The 15777-nt window shown below is 36.4% G+C and overlaps 1 protein-coding gene and 1 long non-coding RNA gene across 3 annotated transcripts in view; one reads left to right on the plus strand and one right to left on the minus strand.

Annotated features, from left to right (window-relative positions):
* Positions 1–10276: 10276 nt before the first annotated feature.
* LOC126614555 (uncharacterized) overlaps positions 10277–15777 on the plus strand; it is a 40345-nt gene continuing 34844 nt past the window's right edge. Inside the window, exon 1 of one of the 2 annotated variants that reach the window (XR_007620430.1) lies at positions 10277–10327. This is a non-coding gene — a long non-coding RNA (uncharacterized LOC126614555). The remainder of the gene's footprint in view (positions 10328–15777) is intronic. The other variant, XR_007620431.1, reaches the window with a different exon arrangement.
* On the minus strand, positions 13082–15386 carry LOC126614542 (uncharacterized). Its single transcript, XM_050282206.1, has 3 exons — positions 14365–15386; positions 13615–13885; positions 13082–13314 (listed from the first exon to the last, which is right to left on the minus strand). The coding sequence occupies exons 2-3, from the start codon at positions 13832–13834 to the stop codon at positions 13193–13195; spliced, it is 342 nt and encodes a 113-aa protein (XP_050138163.1). The 5' UTR covers positions 13835–13885; positions 14365–15386; the 3' UTR covers positions 13082–13192.

Consider the following 15777-nt stretch of genomic DNA (forward strand, 5'->3'; position numbering starts at 1 on the left):
TTTCGGATACGTTTGATACTAAAATAGGAGGATAATCAGAAGAAAAATAAAAAATAATCACAATAAATCCGCAGAATCGTGATTGATCGAAGTTAGGTAACTGAAATCACTCTAAAATCGGAGGATAATTAGAAGAAAAAAAAAATTGGATTTATCTCCCGAACCTCAGAATCAGAAATCACTCTACTTGGGAGACTTTCACGAATCAGACCGTCGTCTGCAACAGTTCCGTCATCTCCGTCGTCTCTATCTTCTCCGTCTACAACTGCTCCGTCGTCTTCTTCGTCTCTGTCTGCAACTCCTGGTGAGTGAGTGGGGAGCTTTCGTTTTCAGTTTCACTTTGTTTATAGTTAAACTGTGAAATCGAAACCCATCTCTGAAACAGTGAAACCGAAAGTCTGAAACTGAAAGCTTAATCTGATATAAAGCCTTTTGCAGTTTTGCTTTTCGAAAGTTGAAAAACTAATATAATATGTATATCACTACCCATAACCCGACACGACACGACACGAAATTAACAGGTATTCGGGTCGACACGATAACGAAACGGGTCATTATCGGGTAACCCGATAAGCACCTGTTAAGATAACGGGTTGGTTCGGGTATACACGTGGGTAACACGATACACGATAAGCAAAATATTAATTTAATAATTTTATAACCCTAAAAAAATACTATAATAATTATATTTATTAATTTAACAATTTTATACCACTAAAAACTATAATAATTATATATATATATATAATTATATATATATATATATATATATATATATATATTAAATTAACTATAATAATTATAATAATTATATATACTACAATAAGTATACCCCAAAAATATTAACTATAATAGTTATATATATATATATATATATATTAAATTTTATACCCCTGAAAACTATAATAATTATACATACAAAATAAATAGATTTAAATCTACTTAATAAATAAATAAATATATATACACACACACACACACCATTGAATTTCATGGGATACGAATTGTACAAAACTAATTTCAACGATCCAACCGTCAAACTTGTTTGTATATGTTTCGAGATCACATCAGCAAAAAATTACAAAAAAAAACATTCACAGATCAAGTAACGAGATAAAACTTTCCGACGGTTATAAACGAAAAATCACGATTTAACGGTTATTTTATCTCCGATTTTAATGATTTTTTACAGCTACACTCCTTGACCCTATATGAATACAATGAATGAATTCGATCTTCAATTTAAAATATTTACACTAGTGGATACCACAAAATCTTATGTTATACTTGATGAAAGTATGAATAAACTCTGAAGTGTTAGTGAATCTATTGTTTTGATGGGATACGCATTCTACGAAACTAGTTTCAACGATCCAACCGTCAAACATGTTTGTATATACTTCGAGATCACATGCGCCAAAAATTGCAAAAAACAAACATTCAAAGATCATGTAACGAGACAAAACGTTTAGACATTTATAAACGGAAAATCACGATTTAACGGTTGTTTTAACTCCAAGTTTGATAATTTTTTACAGCTACACTCCTTGACCCTATATGAATACAATGAATAAATTCGATCTTCAATTTAAAATATTTACACTAGTGGATACCACAAAATCTTATGTTATACTTAATGAAAATATGAATAAACTCTTAAGTATTAGTGAATCTATTGTTTTGATGAGATACGCATTTTACGAAACTAGTTTCAACGATCTAACCGTCAAACTTGTTTGTATATACTTCGAGATCGCATACGTCAAAAATTGCAAAAAACAAACATTCAGAGATCAAGTAACGAGACAAAACTTTTCGACGGTTATAAACGAAAAATCACGATTTAACGGTTATTTTAACTCCGATTTTGATGATTTTTTACATCTACAATCCTTGACCCTATATGAATACAATGAATGAATTCGATCTTCAATTTAAAATATTTACACTAGTGGATACCATAAAATCTTATGTTATACTTGATGAAAGTATGAATAAACTCTTAAGTGTTAGTGAATCTATTATTTTGATGGGATACGCATTCTACGAAACTAGTTTCAACGATCTAACCGTCAAACATGTTTGTATATACTTCAAGATCGCATACGCCAAAAATTGTAAAAAAACAAATATTCAGAGATCAAGTAACAGGACAAAACTTTTTTACGGTTATAAACGAAAAATCACGATTTAACGGTTATTTGAACTCCGATTTTGATGATTTTTTACATCTACACTTCTTGACCCTATATGAATACAATGAATGAATTCGATCTTCAATTTAAAATATTTACACTAGTGGATACCACAAAATCTTATGTTATACTTGATGAAAGTATGAATAAACTCTTAAGTGTTAGTGAATCTATTATTTTGATGGGATACGCATTCTACGAAACTAGTTTCAACGATCTAACCGTCAAACATGTTTGTATATACTTCAAGATCGCATACACCAAAAATTGTAAAACAACAAATATTCAGAGATCAAGTAACAGGACAAAACTATTTTACGGTTATAAACGAAAAATCACGATTTAACGGTTATTTGAACTCCGATTTTGATGATTTTTTACATCTACACTTCTTGACCCTATATGAATACAATGAATGAATTCGATCTTCAATTTAAAATATTTACACTAGTAGATACCACAAAATCTTATGTTATACTTGATGAAAGTATGAATAAACTCTTAAGTATTAGTGAATCTATTGTTTTGATGAGATACGCATTTTGTGAAACTAGTTTCAACGATCCAACCGTCAAAGTTGTTTGTATGTGCTTCGAGATCACATATGCCAAAAATTGCAAAAAAACAAACATTCAGAGATCAAGTAAAAGGACAAAACTTTTCGACGGTTATAAACAAAAAATTACGATTTAAAGGTTATTTTAATTCGATTTTGATGATTTTTACAGCTACACTCCTTGACCCTATATGAATACAATGAATGAATTCGATCTTCAATTTAAAATATTTACACTAGTGGATATCACAAAATCTTATGTTATACTTAATGAAAGTAAGAATAAACTTTTAAGTGTTAGTTAATCTATTGTTTTGATGAGATACGCATTCTACGAAACTAGTTTCAACGATCTAACCATCATACTTGTTTGTATATGGTTCGAGATCGCATACGCCAAAAATTGCAAAAAACAAACATTCAAAGATTAAGTAACAGGACAAAACTTTTCGAAGGTTATAAACGAAAAATCACAATTTAATGGTTATTTTAACTCCGATTTTGATGATTTTTTACAACTACATTCCGTGACCCTATATGAATACAATGATTGAATTCGATCTTCAATTTAAAATATTTACACTAGTGGATACCACAAAATCTTATGTTATACTTAATGAAAGTACGAATAAACACACTAGTGGGTCACTTTCATTAAGCTTTGAGTTTCATTTGCGAAAAGTATATAGAATTATATGAAAAACGTGAATCGAATTGCCATGCATGAAATGATATGAATTGATATATGATGCATATGTATGAATTGGTGCGGCAGACGCACAGGTGAGTATCAGGTGAGTATTTAAATACTGTTATGATGATGTTGATATATATTGAGCTCAAATCCTGCACCATGGTTTAGTGCTTATAGTATTCACCGCATCGCACGCTCGTGTTAGATCCAAGTAGATGCTAGTCGTACAGTCCACGCGGAGTGGGTGCGACGGGCCAGTCTCAGAGAGTTAGTGAGATTCCGACTGGTGGGTGACCTTAGATTATGTGCACAGATGATTGATGAGAAAGCACTAGAGCGTAATATTAACCATTGAGTCGTACAAACTACATTAGGTGGTTCCGACTTATGTGCAGAAGGCCGGACAGGTCACAGAGGTGACTTCGGCAGAGTGAGAGTGATAGATTTTGAGCTCTAGGTTCAACCGTACAGGGCTATTAGAGGGCCTCCGGTTGATTACTTTCTTGCACCTGATATGATTATTGTTGATGCATCCATACTTAACTGTTGAATTAGACATGGCATGGCATGATTGATAAAGAAAAATGTTGAGATAGTAAAAAATGAAGTTTTGAGAATATATATGTATATTTATATTTTACATTTCTGGGAAAGTATACAAGTTTTACGGAGAGGGGTTACAACGTTTTGAGAAATGTTTGGATTTGGAAAAGAATTGTTTTACTGACCCACTCAATTTTGGTTTTGCGCCCCTCCAGGTTCAGGAATCACAAAGGTGTGGTGACTACGAGGAATTCGACGGTGTTCTGACAGATTGGACAAAATTAGGACTCACCTTCGGGTGTATCAACTTATAAATTGTATAATTAAAGCTTCCGTACTGTGCAAATGGTTACGTCACTCTCACGTGACGGCCAGCATGCCCTCATTCGGGACGGGGTGTGTCAGTTGGTATCAGAGCATGGTTGCAATCTTGTACATCTTGAGAAGTTCTAGTGAATTCTGTCAGAACTACACCGCCTCGTAGCAAGCCACGTAGTTAGAGGAACTTAGTCTCCCTGATTTAGCGGTTTAGGGGGAAACTATTACTATGGTGATTCAGTCTATTGTCTAAAGGGACATTTTAAGATGGGTAATGAGTTGAACTTGAATCACTTAAGAGAAATGATGAACCTGAGGGAACAAAGTGACGGATTAACCAATTGGAAAAGATGTTTCGGATTATGCAAGTTAAAGGAAATTTCCTTCTGACAAGTGGGTCGAGACGACTACCTGGTTTGAGTTATGAACGTGTATCCTGATGGAAGCAGGAGTATTAATTGTTGTCACCAGAGGAAGCAGCCGATTTAAAATTGTTTAAGGACTTGTTTAAGGAAAAGTTTATTCCTCCGGCATTGATCGATGGTAGTAAACAAGAGTTTGCAAATGTGAATCAAGGAAGTTGACGAAAATGAGTATTATAGAAAGTTTTCAGACTAGCCTCGTTTCCATCCAGATATTATTGTTAATTTGGTTGAGGTGTTATGTTGTTTATGCTGGATAGTAAGAAAAAGCGGCGTTCTTTGAGTGACCACTATCCATTGTATTTATTACCAGGAGTATACGAGATGTTGTTGAGCCTTGAGGACTCTGAGAACATGATCAACGAGAGTAAAGAGGAATAAGAAAAGAATGGGAATCAAAAGAAGACGATAAAGTTAATGATTCGTTATATCAAGAATATCGAAGGATTCAGAGCTTCAAAAGAAGTGAAGCTAGAGCTATGTCTTCCAGCTGAGGTTTTAATGCCACTGGTCAAAGTTAAAGTGATAGATTTACTGGTAATTCCAGATTTTAGAGATAAGGTGTCTCGAGTAAGAGAAATGTACCTTTGTGCCGTAGGTACAACATTAAACACTTTGGGAAGTGTGAAATCAAGGAATGTGTTTATGTGGACAGATGGGACATAGAATTATGAATCGTCCCTAAAATCAGTTGTACCCAACAGTTTTCTATGACATCGTAGTATCGATTCAGCAGGTTTATGAACTTAGTGGTTTGGTCGGATTGACCGTGGGTACAGAGAGATTTGATGAGTTAAATGTTCAGCCATACAGGCCACAAGAGGTGGATCCGGCTGATATATATATATATATATATATATATTTTTTTTTTTATTATGTATGATATTGCTTAGAAAGTAGTAATTAAACGCGGTTGAGACGAGTGTATGTATTTTGCATTGAGTGACAAAATAGTAATATTATATCTTTGAGAGTTGTTGCTTACTTATCGAGACAACGATGATTTATCAGTATTGCGGGCTGCAGACCGTAATATTAATAACTCATTCGTGGATTCGTTAAGCAAGCAACCTAGTAGATTATTTTATGTTAGTATTGTACTTATTTAGAATGCTTAATAATAATAGAATATATATTGTATCAGTTAATTCTGTTCCATTAGATTGGTTGGTTATAATTGTGACAAGACGGAATGGTACAGGAAACCAGTACTTTCCATCGATCTGGATGACCAGAGATTACTTTTGTAAGTATGCAAAGTGGATTGAGTCAGGCCGTTATTTATGCTGTGAGAGCAAAGAGATTGTTTTCGAAAGGCTGCCAAAAATACTTAGCTCATGTGATGCTAAATGATGTTGCTCGGAGTAGTGTGAAGGATGTTAAAGGGGTTAGACTTTTCTTGATGTCTTCCCTGAGAAATTACCTGAATTGCCTTCAGGCAGAGATGTGGAGTTCACTATTGAATTGGTGCCAGGTACAAATTTTATGATAGAGATCAGTTCATGATGAGTTAAGAAAATTGGAAATTTAGTTGAAAGCATTGGTTGACAAAAGTTTCATTCAACCTAGTACAACACTTTTGAGGAGCCCCAGTTCGTTGATGAGAAAGAAAATGGACTTTAAAGACTATTCATTGATTATAGATAATGGAATCGGGTAACGATTGAGAACCGTTATCCATTGTGGTGTACTGATGTTTATTTGATCAGCTCAGAGGTGCTTGTGTACTTTCAAAGATTGATTTGAGGTCTGGTTATTACCAATTAAAGATTATGAATGACGTTGTTCCTAAGATTGTTTTCTGGACTCGTTATGGTCTTTATGAACTTTGGTGATGCTATACGGATACTCATGCTGTTTTATGAGTTGATGGATGAAGTATTCCAGGAATGCCTTGATAGATTGATATCATTTTTCATTGACGATATTCTGGTATACTCTAAGCCTAGAGCAGAGCATGTTAGATATTTTAAGTTGATGTTACAAAGTTTGAGGGAACGTCGGTTGTATGCTAAGTAGCAAATGCTAAAGTTAGATGAATCAGGTGGCATTCTGAGATTTGTTATATATTCTTAAGGTATTCAAGTGAATCCTTAAAAGATAGCAGAAATTGAGGAATTGGAACAACCATGAGCTGTAATTGAGATTCGGAATTTCTTAGCTTACCAGGCTATCTTGGATGGTTGTGAAAGATTTTTCAGTCATTGCTTTGCCATTGACGAGACTGTTGAGAAAAGAGGTTATGTATGAGTGGGAAGGAAATTGTGAGCAAAGGATTCAACAACTGAAGTATTTCCTCACTCATGCACGTATTTTAGTATTCCTAGAAGATAGCGGTAATTATTGATTTATGGTGATATTACATTAAACGTTCTTGGATGTGTATTGATACAAATGTTAGGGTGATGGCATATGTTTCATGACAAATGGAACCTCATAAGATGAATTACCTTACTGGTGATTTGGAAGTCACGATTATCATCCTTGCTGTGAAGTTATGGAGACATTCTATGTTGATAAGAATGCAAGATTTTACAAATCAAAAAAGTCTTCAATATCCATTACTTGGAAGGATTTTGATATGAGGCAGCGAAGGTGAATTGTATTGCTTAATGAACATGATTGTACGATCAGGGTGATCGTAAAGTTTGTTCTAGCTGAAGCACTTGGTGAGAAGACTACAGTAAGATTAATGTCTGGCACGTTTGCCAAGAGTATCATCTTGTGGATTGAAAACCAACGGAATAAAAATTAAGAATGGAAGATCGAGAAGAAGTTATACTTGTTAAATTTCAAGTTAGGCATTTTTGGTAAGGTCGTACTCGAGACTCAAATGCTTGACGAAGAAATTTAAGAATTAACCAAGGCAAGGAAAGAAGGGGAAAAAGAAAGATTACAGGATTCGTGAATCGGATGGTATGTGAATACAAGCAAACGAAAAGTATGTGCCTAATGCTGTGGGTTTAAAGCAAGCAATTTTGGACGAAGTACACTGTTCAACTTCTGCAATATTCCGAAAGTAATAAGATTTATCATACCATTCGACATTTTTATTGGTCAGCAGATTGAGGCAGAAAGAAATAAACCTTGGATTGAGACAGCTATTTTCTGTTTCGCAGCGGAAATGGAAAAAGATTACTTTGGATTATGTGTACAAGCTTCCTTGTACACAAGATGGTTATGGTCGAATTTAAAGTAATAGTTGGTTAACGTAACAAGTTAGTACATTTACTCCAGTGTTGAGTAACAACCTTTCCCAGACTGTGCAACATCACTTAATTGTTTTATGGATAGGAGAATTGGTTTACGGAACTGCTGAGTTTCTTAAGTATGTTGGTTGCGCAGTTTCCGAAATAACGCCATAAGGTCCATGAAATGTGTCATATGTGTCGATTTTTGCGGATTTGTGGATGGAATGCTTCTGGGTAAAGAAAGATTCAATCACGAAAAAGTTTTAGTAGACCCTGAGACTATGGATGAGTCTCCTCAAAGTATTCAGGTGATTAAGTTTAACCTGAAAGTAGCCAAGCATGGCAAAAGAGATTAACAGATGGATATGCCACTAATCAAGTGTATAACGTAGATGATTTATATCATTTAAGATTTCATCTTAGAAAAGAAATAGTGAGATTTGGAAAGAAAGACAAGATAAGTCTTAAACACATCAGACCGTTTTGATCACTAAAGGAATCGATGAAGTTGCATACAAGTTGTGATGTATTCAGAATTGGCTAAGGTGCATAATGTATTTTATATTTCGACGCATTGTCACCATGTTGTAGATTCGCCGCATATGATTCTGGTTCAACCTTGGAGATTAATCCGGATTCGACTTGATAAGCAACCAATGACGACTTTGGATTGGAAAAAGAAAGTACTGAGAATGACAGTATAAGTGGTAAAAGTTTTGTGAAGAAACCATTCAGTAGAAAATTATGTTGGAGAAAAAGAATCGGATGAGAGAGATTTACCCGAGGCTATTGTATGAGTATAGATGATTTAGTTGGTTGCTGGAATTTTGGGGACGAAATTCTATAAGGAGGGGAGATTGTCACAGCCCGTCCCGGAATTTTTAATTCCGAGGACATGAAATTACGAAAATGCCCCTAATACGTGACTAAGGTATAATTTTTACGTTCGTTATATCTAAGCTCCTAAAATTTGGTAAGTAGAGTGGAGACTTAGACTTAAATTTTATGTTAGAATTTGTAGTTGGGGATTGGGTAGGATCCCACACCCCTCAATTCTCTCCCTCTTTCCCGTACCTTGTCTCTCTCTCTCCTCTCTCACAATCTCTCATTCTCCGTCTCTCTCCCTCACTCTCGAACGTACGGACCACCACCATATAACCCTGAAACTTCATGGATCGAGGGTTTTGAAGGCACCATCGTGCTTGTGAGGACTCCACGAACTCAAAGACACCATTTTCAGGACAATCCAAGCTCATAGTGAGATTAGTGAGGTCCCAAGGAAGCTCGGAGTGCTTCGTTTGAAGGAATTGGACGTCGGGATCACGAGCTGCAAGTTTGGCCGGTTTTGCTTCGACTTTTCCGGTGAGATTTAGTTGTTTTTGAAGCTTAAAAGTAGTATATTGTGATTCTACATGTTTGGGGCTTCATTTTGATATATTATACGAAGAAAATGGGTGAGAAACGAAGGAGAACAAGGCATTTGAAAAATGCCCAGAATCCGGCCACCGGAGAAAAACCAGTCCGGCGAACTCGCGAGGAAGAAGGTGCGCGTGGGCGCGCGTGGACCCGTGCCTTCCTTGGCGCGTGGGGGCGCGTGCTACAGTAAAAAAATTATTTTAAAAATTCTTCGACGTCCGTAACGTCGAGTAGATCAATGTGGTATATTCATATACCCAAATTGAGCACCGTATGAGAAAGTTATTAAGGATTGTTGGTTAGGTGTTCAAATAACGTTTTATAGTTTTTGCATTTAGGTGAAAATATGAATTGACGATCCGACCGTTGGATCATCACCAAACTTTGATACGTTGCAATACGTAATATTTGAGGATTATAGGAACTTACGGATTGGGAATCCGATTTACGGATCTTCCGGAATTGGAGTTGTAAGTTCATAAAATAGAATGTAAACCGTCACTTAGTTTTGTTAATTGACGGAGATCCGACCGTTGGATGGTGATGAAATTTTAGGATGTTGTCCTAGAGATATATTGTGGACCTCTGGAAGTTATAGATTTAAAATCTGAGTGGCAGATCTTCCGGATCGATCTACGTAGTGACGTATTTTATATAAGTTATATGTTCTATCGATATGAATTCTGAGGCTGGATTTGATTACTGTTCTAGGCGGCGATCGTCATGACGCCTTGATGTGTGGTGCTAGGGAGTTGTTGGACGAACTCCAGGTGAGTGGGCAGTTTTGTTTTCCGTATACATATATACTTGCCGTTTTCCCAGAAATTGAAAATGCATGAAATTATGCTTTAAAAGAAAATGTATAAAAGTATATGAGATATATTAGTTGAAATGCCATGCATAGAAGTATGCGAAAAGTATATAGAATTATATGAAAAACGTGAATCGAATTGCCATGCATGAAATGATATGAATTGATATATGATGCATATGTCTGAATTGGTGCGGCGGACGCACAGGTGAGTATCAGGTGAGTATTTAAATACTGTTATGATGATGTTGATATATATTGAGCTCAAATCCTGCACCATGGTTTAGTGCTTATAGTATTCACCGCATCGCACGCTCGTCTTAGATCCAAGTAGATGCTAGTCGTACAGTCCACGCGGAGTGGGTGCGACGGGCCAGTCTCAGAGAGTTAGTGAGATTCCGACTGGTGGGTGACCTTAGATTATGTGCACAGATGATTGATGAGAAAGCACTAGAGCGTAATATTAACCATTGAGTCGTACAGACTACATTAGGTGGTTCCGACTTATGTGCAGAAGGCCGGACAGGTCACAGAGGTGACTCCGGCAGAGTGAGAGTGATAGATTTTGAGCTCTAGGTTCAACCGTACAGGGCTATTAGAGGGCCTCCGGTTGATTACTTTCTTGCACCTGATATGATTATTGTTGATGCATCCATACTTAACTGTTGAATTAGACATGGCATGGCATGATTGATAAAGAAAAATGTTGAGATAGTAAAAAATGAAGTTTTGAGAATATATATGTATATTTATATTTTACATTTATGGGAAAGTATACAAGTTTTACGGAGAGGGGTTACAACGTTTTGAGAAATGTTTGGATTTGGAAAAGAATTGTTTTACTGACCCACTCAATTTTGGTTTTGCGCCCCTCCAGGTTCAGGAATCACAAAGGTGTGGTGACTACGAGGAATTCGACGGTGTTCTGACAGATTGGACAAAATTAGGACTCACCTTCGGGTGTATCAACTTATAAATTGTATAATTAAAGCTTCCGTACTGTGCAAATGGTTACGTCACTCTCACGTGACGGCCAGCATGCCCTCCTTCGGGACGGGGTGTGTCACAAACTCCTAATTTAAGTATAATTTTTTCATTGTAATTAGACACTTATTTATATAATATATAATAATTTACTTAAATCTGTCTAGTCCGCCTATGCCTCACCTAGGCGCTAGTGCCCAATCAGATGTCCAACTAGCACCTAACTTTGTTGCTGTTGCGCTCGACGTTTCTTTTTTATTCCCTGGAAAACCAACAAAACAACGCCATTTAGGTGTTTAATTAAAAATAAATAAATTATACCTCTTCAGTCTTCACTCGTTTCCCTTTTTTAAACTCCACAAATTAGAGCACACCATGTGGTATGACTGTGACATGTAGGATGTTACTTTCAATTCATGTGTTTCGAAGAGGTAATACGAATTTATAGTCCTAAGCCTTTCTAGAAATTAGTAGCAGGAAAACTATATTGCTAGCATACTCACTCCGGATTTCGGTTATTGTATGTGTTGTTATTCAGTTTTGGGAGTTTTTGGGTAGCAAATGGCTTAGCATTTTAGTGGGATACGTGAGGTATTTATAGGAGGGTGACCAGCCATACACCTTGTTCATGGGATTATTTTTGTTCCTTCTCAATCAGGTTCAAATTCACTGAAAATGTCATGGCAATTGCATTTTCAGCTTTCTAGTCCCATACACCTTCTCCATCAAATATAACATTGTTTGACCCAAAAACCTTCTTGATTGCTAAGTTACAAACTTTGTAACCCTTCACAACTTCGCATAACCAACAGAGATCTCTTTCACAAAAGTTTTATCCAGTTTTATCTCTGTTGTCCAGGAACATGATTGTAACAAATGCAGCCAAACACTCTGAGATGTTTTATTCTTGGCTTTCTACCACTAAATGCATCAAATGGATTCTTGTTCTGCAAAGCTTTAGTTGACATCTATTTAGAAGATATATTGCAGTGTTAGAAGCTTTTCCCCAAAAATCATAAGCTAGATTCTTATCAAGTAACATGCCTTTAGCTATTTCAATGAAGGTCATGTTCTTCCTCTCAGCAACACCATTTTGTTTAGGCGAATAAGCCACTATCAGTTGCCTTTCAAGGCCTAGATCATCACAGAAGCTTTGAAACTCTAGAGAAGTATATTCTCCTCCTCAGTCACGTCTTGATTTTTGAATTTGAAAACCACTTTCAAGCTGAACCATAGCTTTAAAGCTTTTAAATACACATAATACGCCTGACTTAGGCTTCAAGAAATATAGTCAGCACATTCTGGTATGGTCATCAATAAATATCAGAAAGTGTCTATTTCCACCAAGTGTAGCGACCTGCATAGGACTACATACATCAGAGTGTATCAACTCCAATGACTTATTTGCTCTCCAAGTCATCTCCTTACTGAATGCCTCTCAGTGATGTTTTCCTACAATGCATCATTCATAGACAACATTTGATTTCTTCAATTTAGACAGGCATAATACCATTTCCTTATCAGCCAACATATGCAAACTCTGAAAATTCAAGTGACCAAATCTTTTGTGCCACTCTCAAGAGTCTTCTTCAACTATTGCTGTGTATGCACGGTGTGGAGGGGCTCTGACGGTCGTGGTGCAAAAAAACTGGGGAGACGGATCCCGGAGGAACTAAGGGCTTGTACAAGCATTCACATTTAAGACATGTACGATGCAAGCTCATTCCTCATGCTAGCGACTTCCTGCGTCAAAGCCATAACCTCGCCCTTCGACTGCAAGGATGAAGATGCTCTACTCTCCCTCCACCTGGCATTTCCCATCCCCCGACAATATATCCCTTGCGTCCGACCAAAAGTGTGGTTGAACGTCTCTGTAAGGATGTGAAACCCCGCATCTTCAGAGGGATCCACAGATGAAAAGCATTAAAAAGGCAAAAATACTTACTAACAAATGATTGCGCACCGTGTTCTTCACCTTCTTTGGCATCGCCTTCCAAGACTTCCACTGCATAGGGCAAAAGGTCCGCACGACGTGCCCAATGTCATGGGCCAATGCACTATGCTACTCCGTAGATGGTTTTGTCCGATGTCGCTCATCATATCCGATTGTGATACGATCATTGGTCACCCGGGTGACCTTCGCCGTCTTCAATTGCCGACAAGGTCCCCAGGTGTTTTTCTTGGCTGCAAAGAAATGAAAAATTAACGTTAACCCAAATCTAATAACAAATCATACTAAAATTTCTGCATAACCTCCATATAATGAAAACTTTTCCCAAAACCCTAAAAATAACATAAACAATATACATATCCAACACAATGATCACAACAGTTTAATAATACGTTCGGAACGATGACAACAATAAACAATATATATATATATGATAACTTTTTAATCCTTAAATGACATAACTTAACAAACTGAACCTAAAATAACAAAACTAAGTTAACATGGGAATGAGGTAGTAAATTAGGATAGTATACCTAGCTGTGTACCAGAGGCATTGGTTGTGGATCCCGTTGGCGACATCTGGTATGGAGTGCGGGGGCACCGGTAAGCACGTCGGGCGTTAACAGGTAGCACCACCGAAGAAGTCGAATATGCCGGTGCCAGTAGGACTGGAGGACCAACTGGGTCAACCGGATTCATTGACCTATGGTCCATCTCTGCCGAAGCATTGGCGGCAGTAGTAGGTGTAGTCATCGATCAAGGTGTAAAACTCATCGCCTTCCGGGTTCTAATGAGCTATTACATCTACAAAATTGGAAATAAATTTGTTAGATTACAAAGATTTAAATTACCGTACACATGCATAATAATTTCTACTTAAATTTAAAACGAAATTTAAAAACCCTAATTCTAAACCCAATTCAAGTTTGGCAGAAACAAAACTTTAAACTGATCTACTATACACAAATAATCAATGTCATATAGGATCAGTGGTGGATCAAAGATTTTAACTTAGGATGGTCCCAATATAAAAGCTCCAAATAAAAAAAAAACAAGTGTTAATTGCCTGGTCTATAAGACTATAAAACTCCATGTGCCTCTATCCATTTGAACTGTAGAACAGTTAAAATTTGAGTAAAAATTGCAACTACGCTGAAAGCATGTTATTCATATGCAGCATTAGTAGATGTAGCATCATTGATGCACCATCAGTAGGTGCAGCATCATAACAGGATGGCAAAATTATTTAATGGACAGATTCAAAGAGAGTACAAACTACAAACCTTTTCGACCAAGAAGAAGAGGACCAGCGGCTAGCCTCCAGAGTCCAGACCAGAGCTTTACACGGAGAAAAAATGTAGATTTTCACCAAAGATGTCGTCGACTCGTCGCCCCGCCCGTCGGTGCAATAGTGAACAGAAACTAAAGTGCAGCAGAGAGTTGATCGATGCCGTAAGGAATAGAAGCGGGCCGAGCGGCAGACGATTAGATATTATTGGTAAAGTGAAGGTTCTGAATGCTGAATGAGTTGATTGCTCTATCGTGTGAGGGTTCTCATGTGACTCGTGAGTGAGGTTTTAAATTTTTTAATGACTTGGCTCAAACCGAAGTCGTTTTGGACAAGTCATTTTGCAAAAAAATTGGTTTTCTTCTTTCTCCTCATGAAATGCACAACCTAATTGAGTTAATCTATTCAATTATTTAAAAACTCAAACAGGAATTAAAGCCTAATTGAGTCCAAATAAATAACTTATATAAAAAAAAAACCTTAAATTTAAATAGTGTCCTCAAAAACAAAAATTTAAAACTACTATTTCGATGGTGCTCCACTCTGCTTAACGTCATAGCGCCACCGGTTGTAACCTCCCTCCAACGCAGCCTCCATCAACTTCATCAACTCTTTGTTCGTATCATCATCAAGAGTATACTTACAATGTTACACATATATGCAAATAATTCATTCCAACATATAACAAAAAAAATTCACAAAATTAATTATTGATCCATCAACAACATGATTACTAATAATTCATCCATCACCACCTTCTTGATACAATCGTGCACATATTTCCTAGAACGCCACTCAGCAGTAGAACAATTATTCACCATGGCTACAACAATTGCATGTGCGAACTCCACATGTTGTCTCAAATCATACGGGTTGGTGATGGATAGCCAGTCAAGCATATATAGAATTTTAGTTGACTAGTGTTGATGATTAGCCAGTCAAGCGTATATAGAATTTTAATTCCAGGATATTTCACTTGGAACCAATTTCATGCTTGAACGTGTGTATTGTGTAAACTCTTCACTATTAATAAGAACTCACCTACTCTTCACTAGGTGACGGGAATAACTTTGTGAAGGTGACAAACTTGACACCATACGTCGTTCCATAGTCTCACTTATTTTGTGCATCAACATTATTTGTAAATAGTCTCTTACAAGCAATTGAGCCCGCGTGTGCCATCAGTTTTAAAATTGTGTTAAACAGGTGGAATATATTAAAATCTATTAGAATCCTTATGTTCAACAAAGAATTAAAAATAGGTGTTTATAATACGTAGCAAAAGTTTTAAAAATATGTACAATACAATCCTCGACCAATTCAAGCGTACACTTTTTCTTTTCTTCTATCAAAATTGTCATGTAACCCAAAGTCATATGCAAAGTCAGCTAACTGAAAACATTTGTGT

This window comes from Malus sylvestris, chromosome 3 (genome assembly GCF_916048215.2).
Source record: "Malus sylvestris chromosome 3, drMalSylv7.2, whole genome shotgun sequence".
Taxonomy (NCBI): Eukaryota; Viridiplantae; Streptophyta; class Magnoliopsida; order Rosales; family Rosaceae; genus Malus; species Malus sylvestris.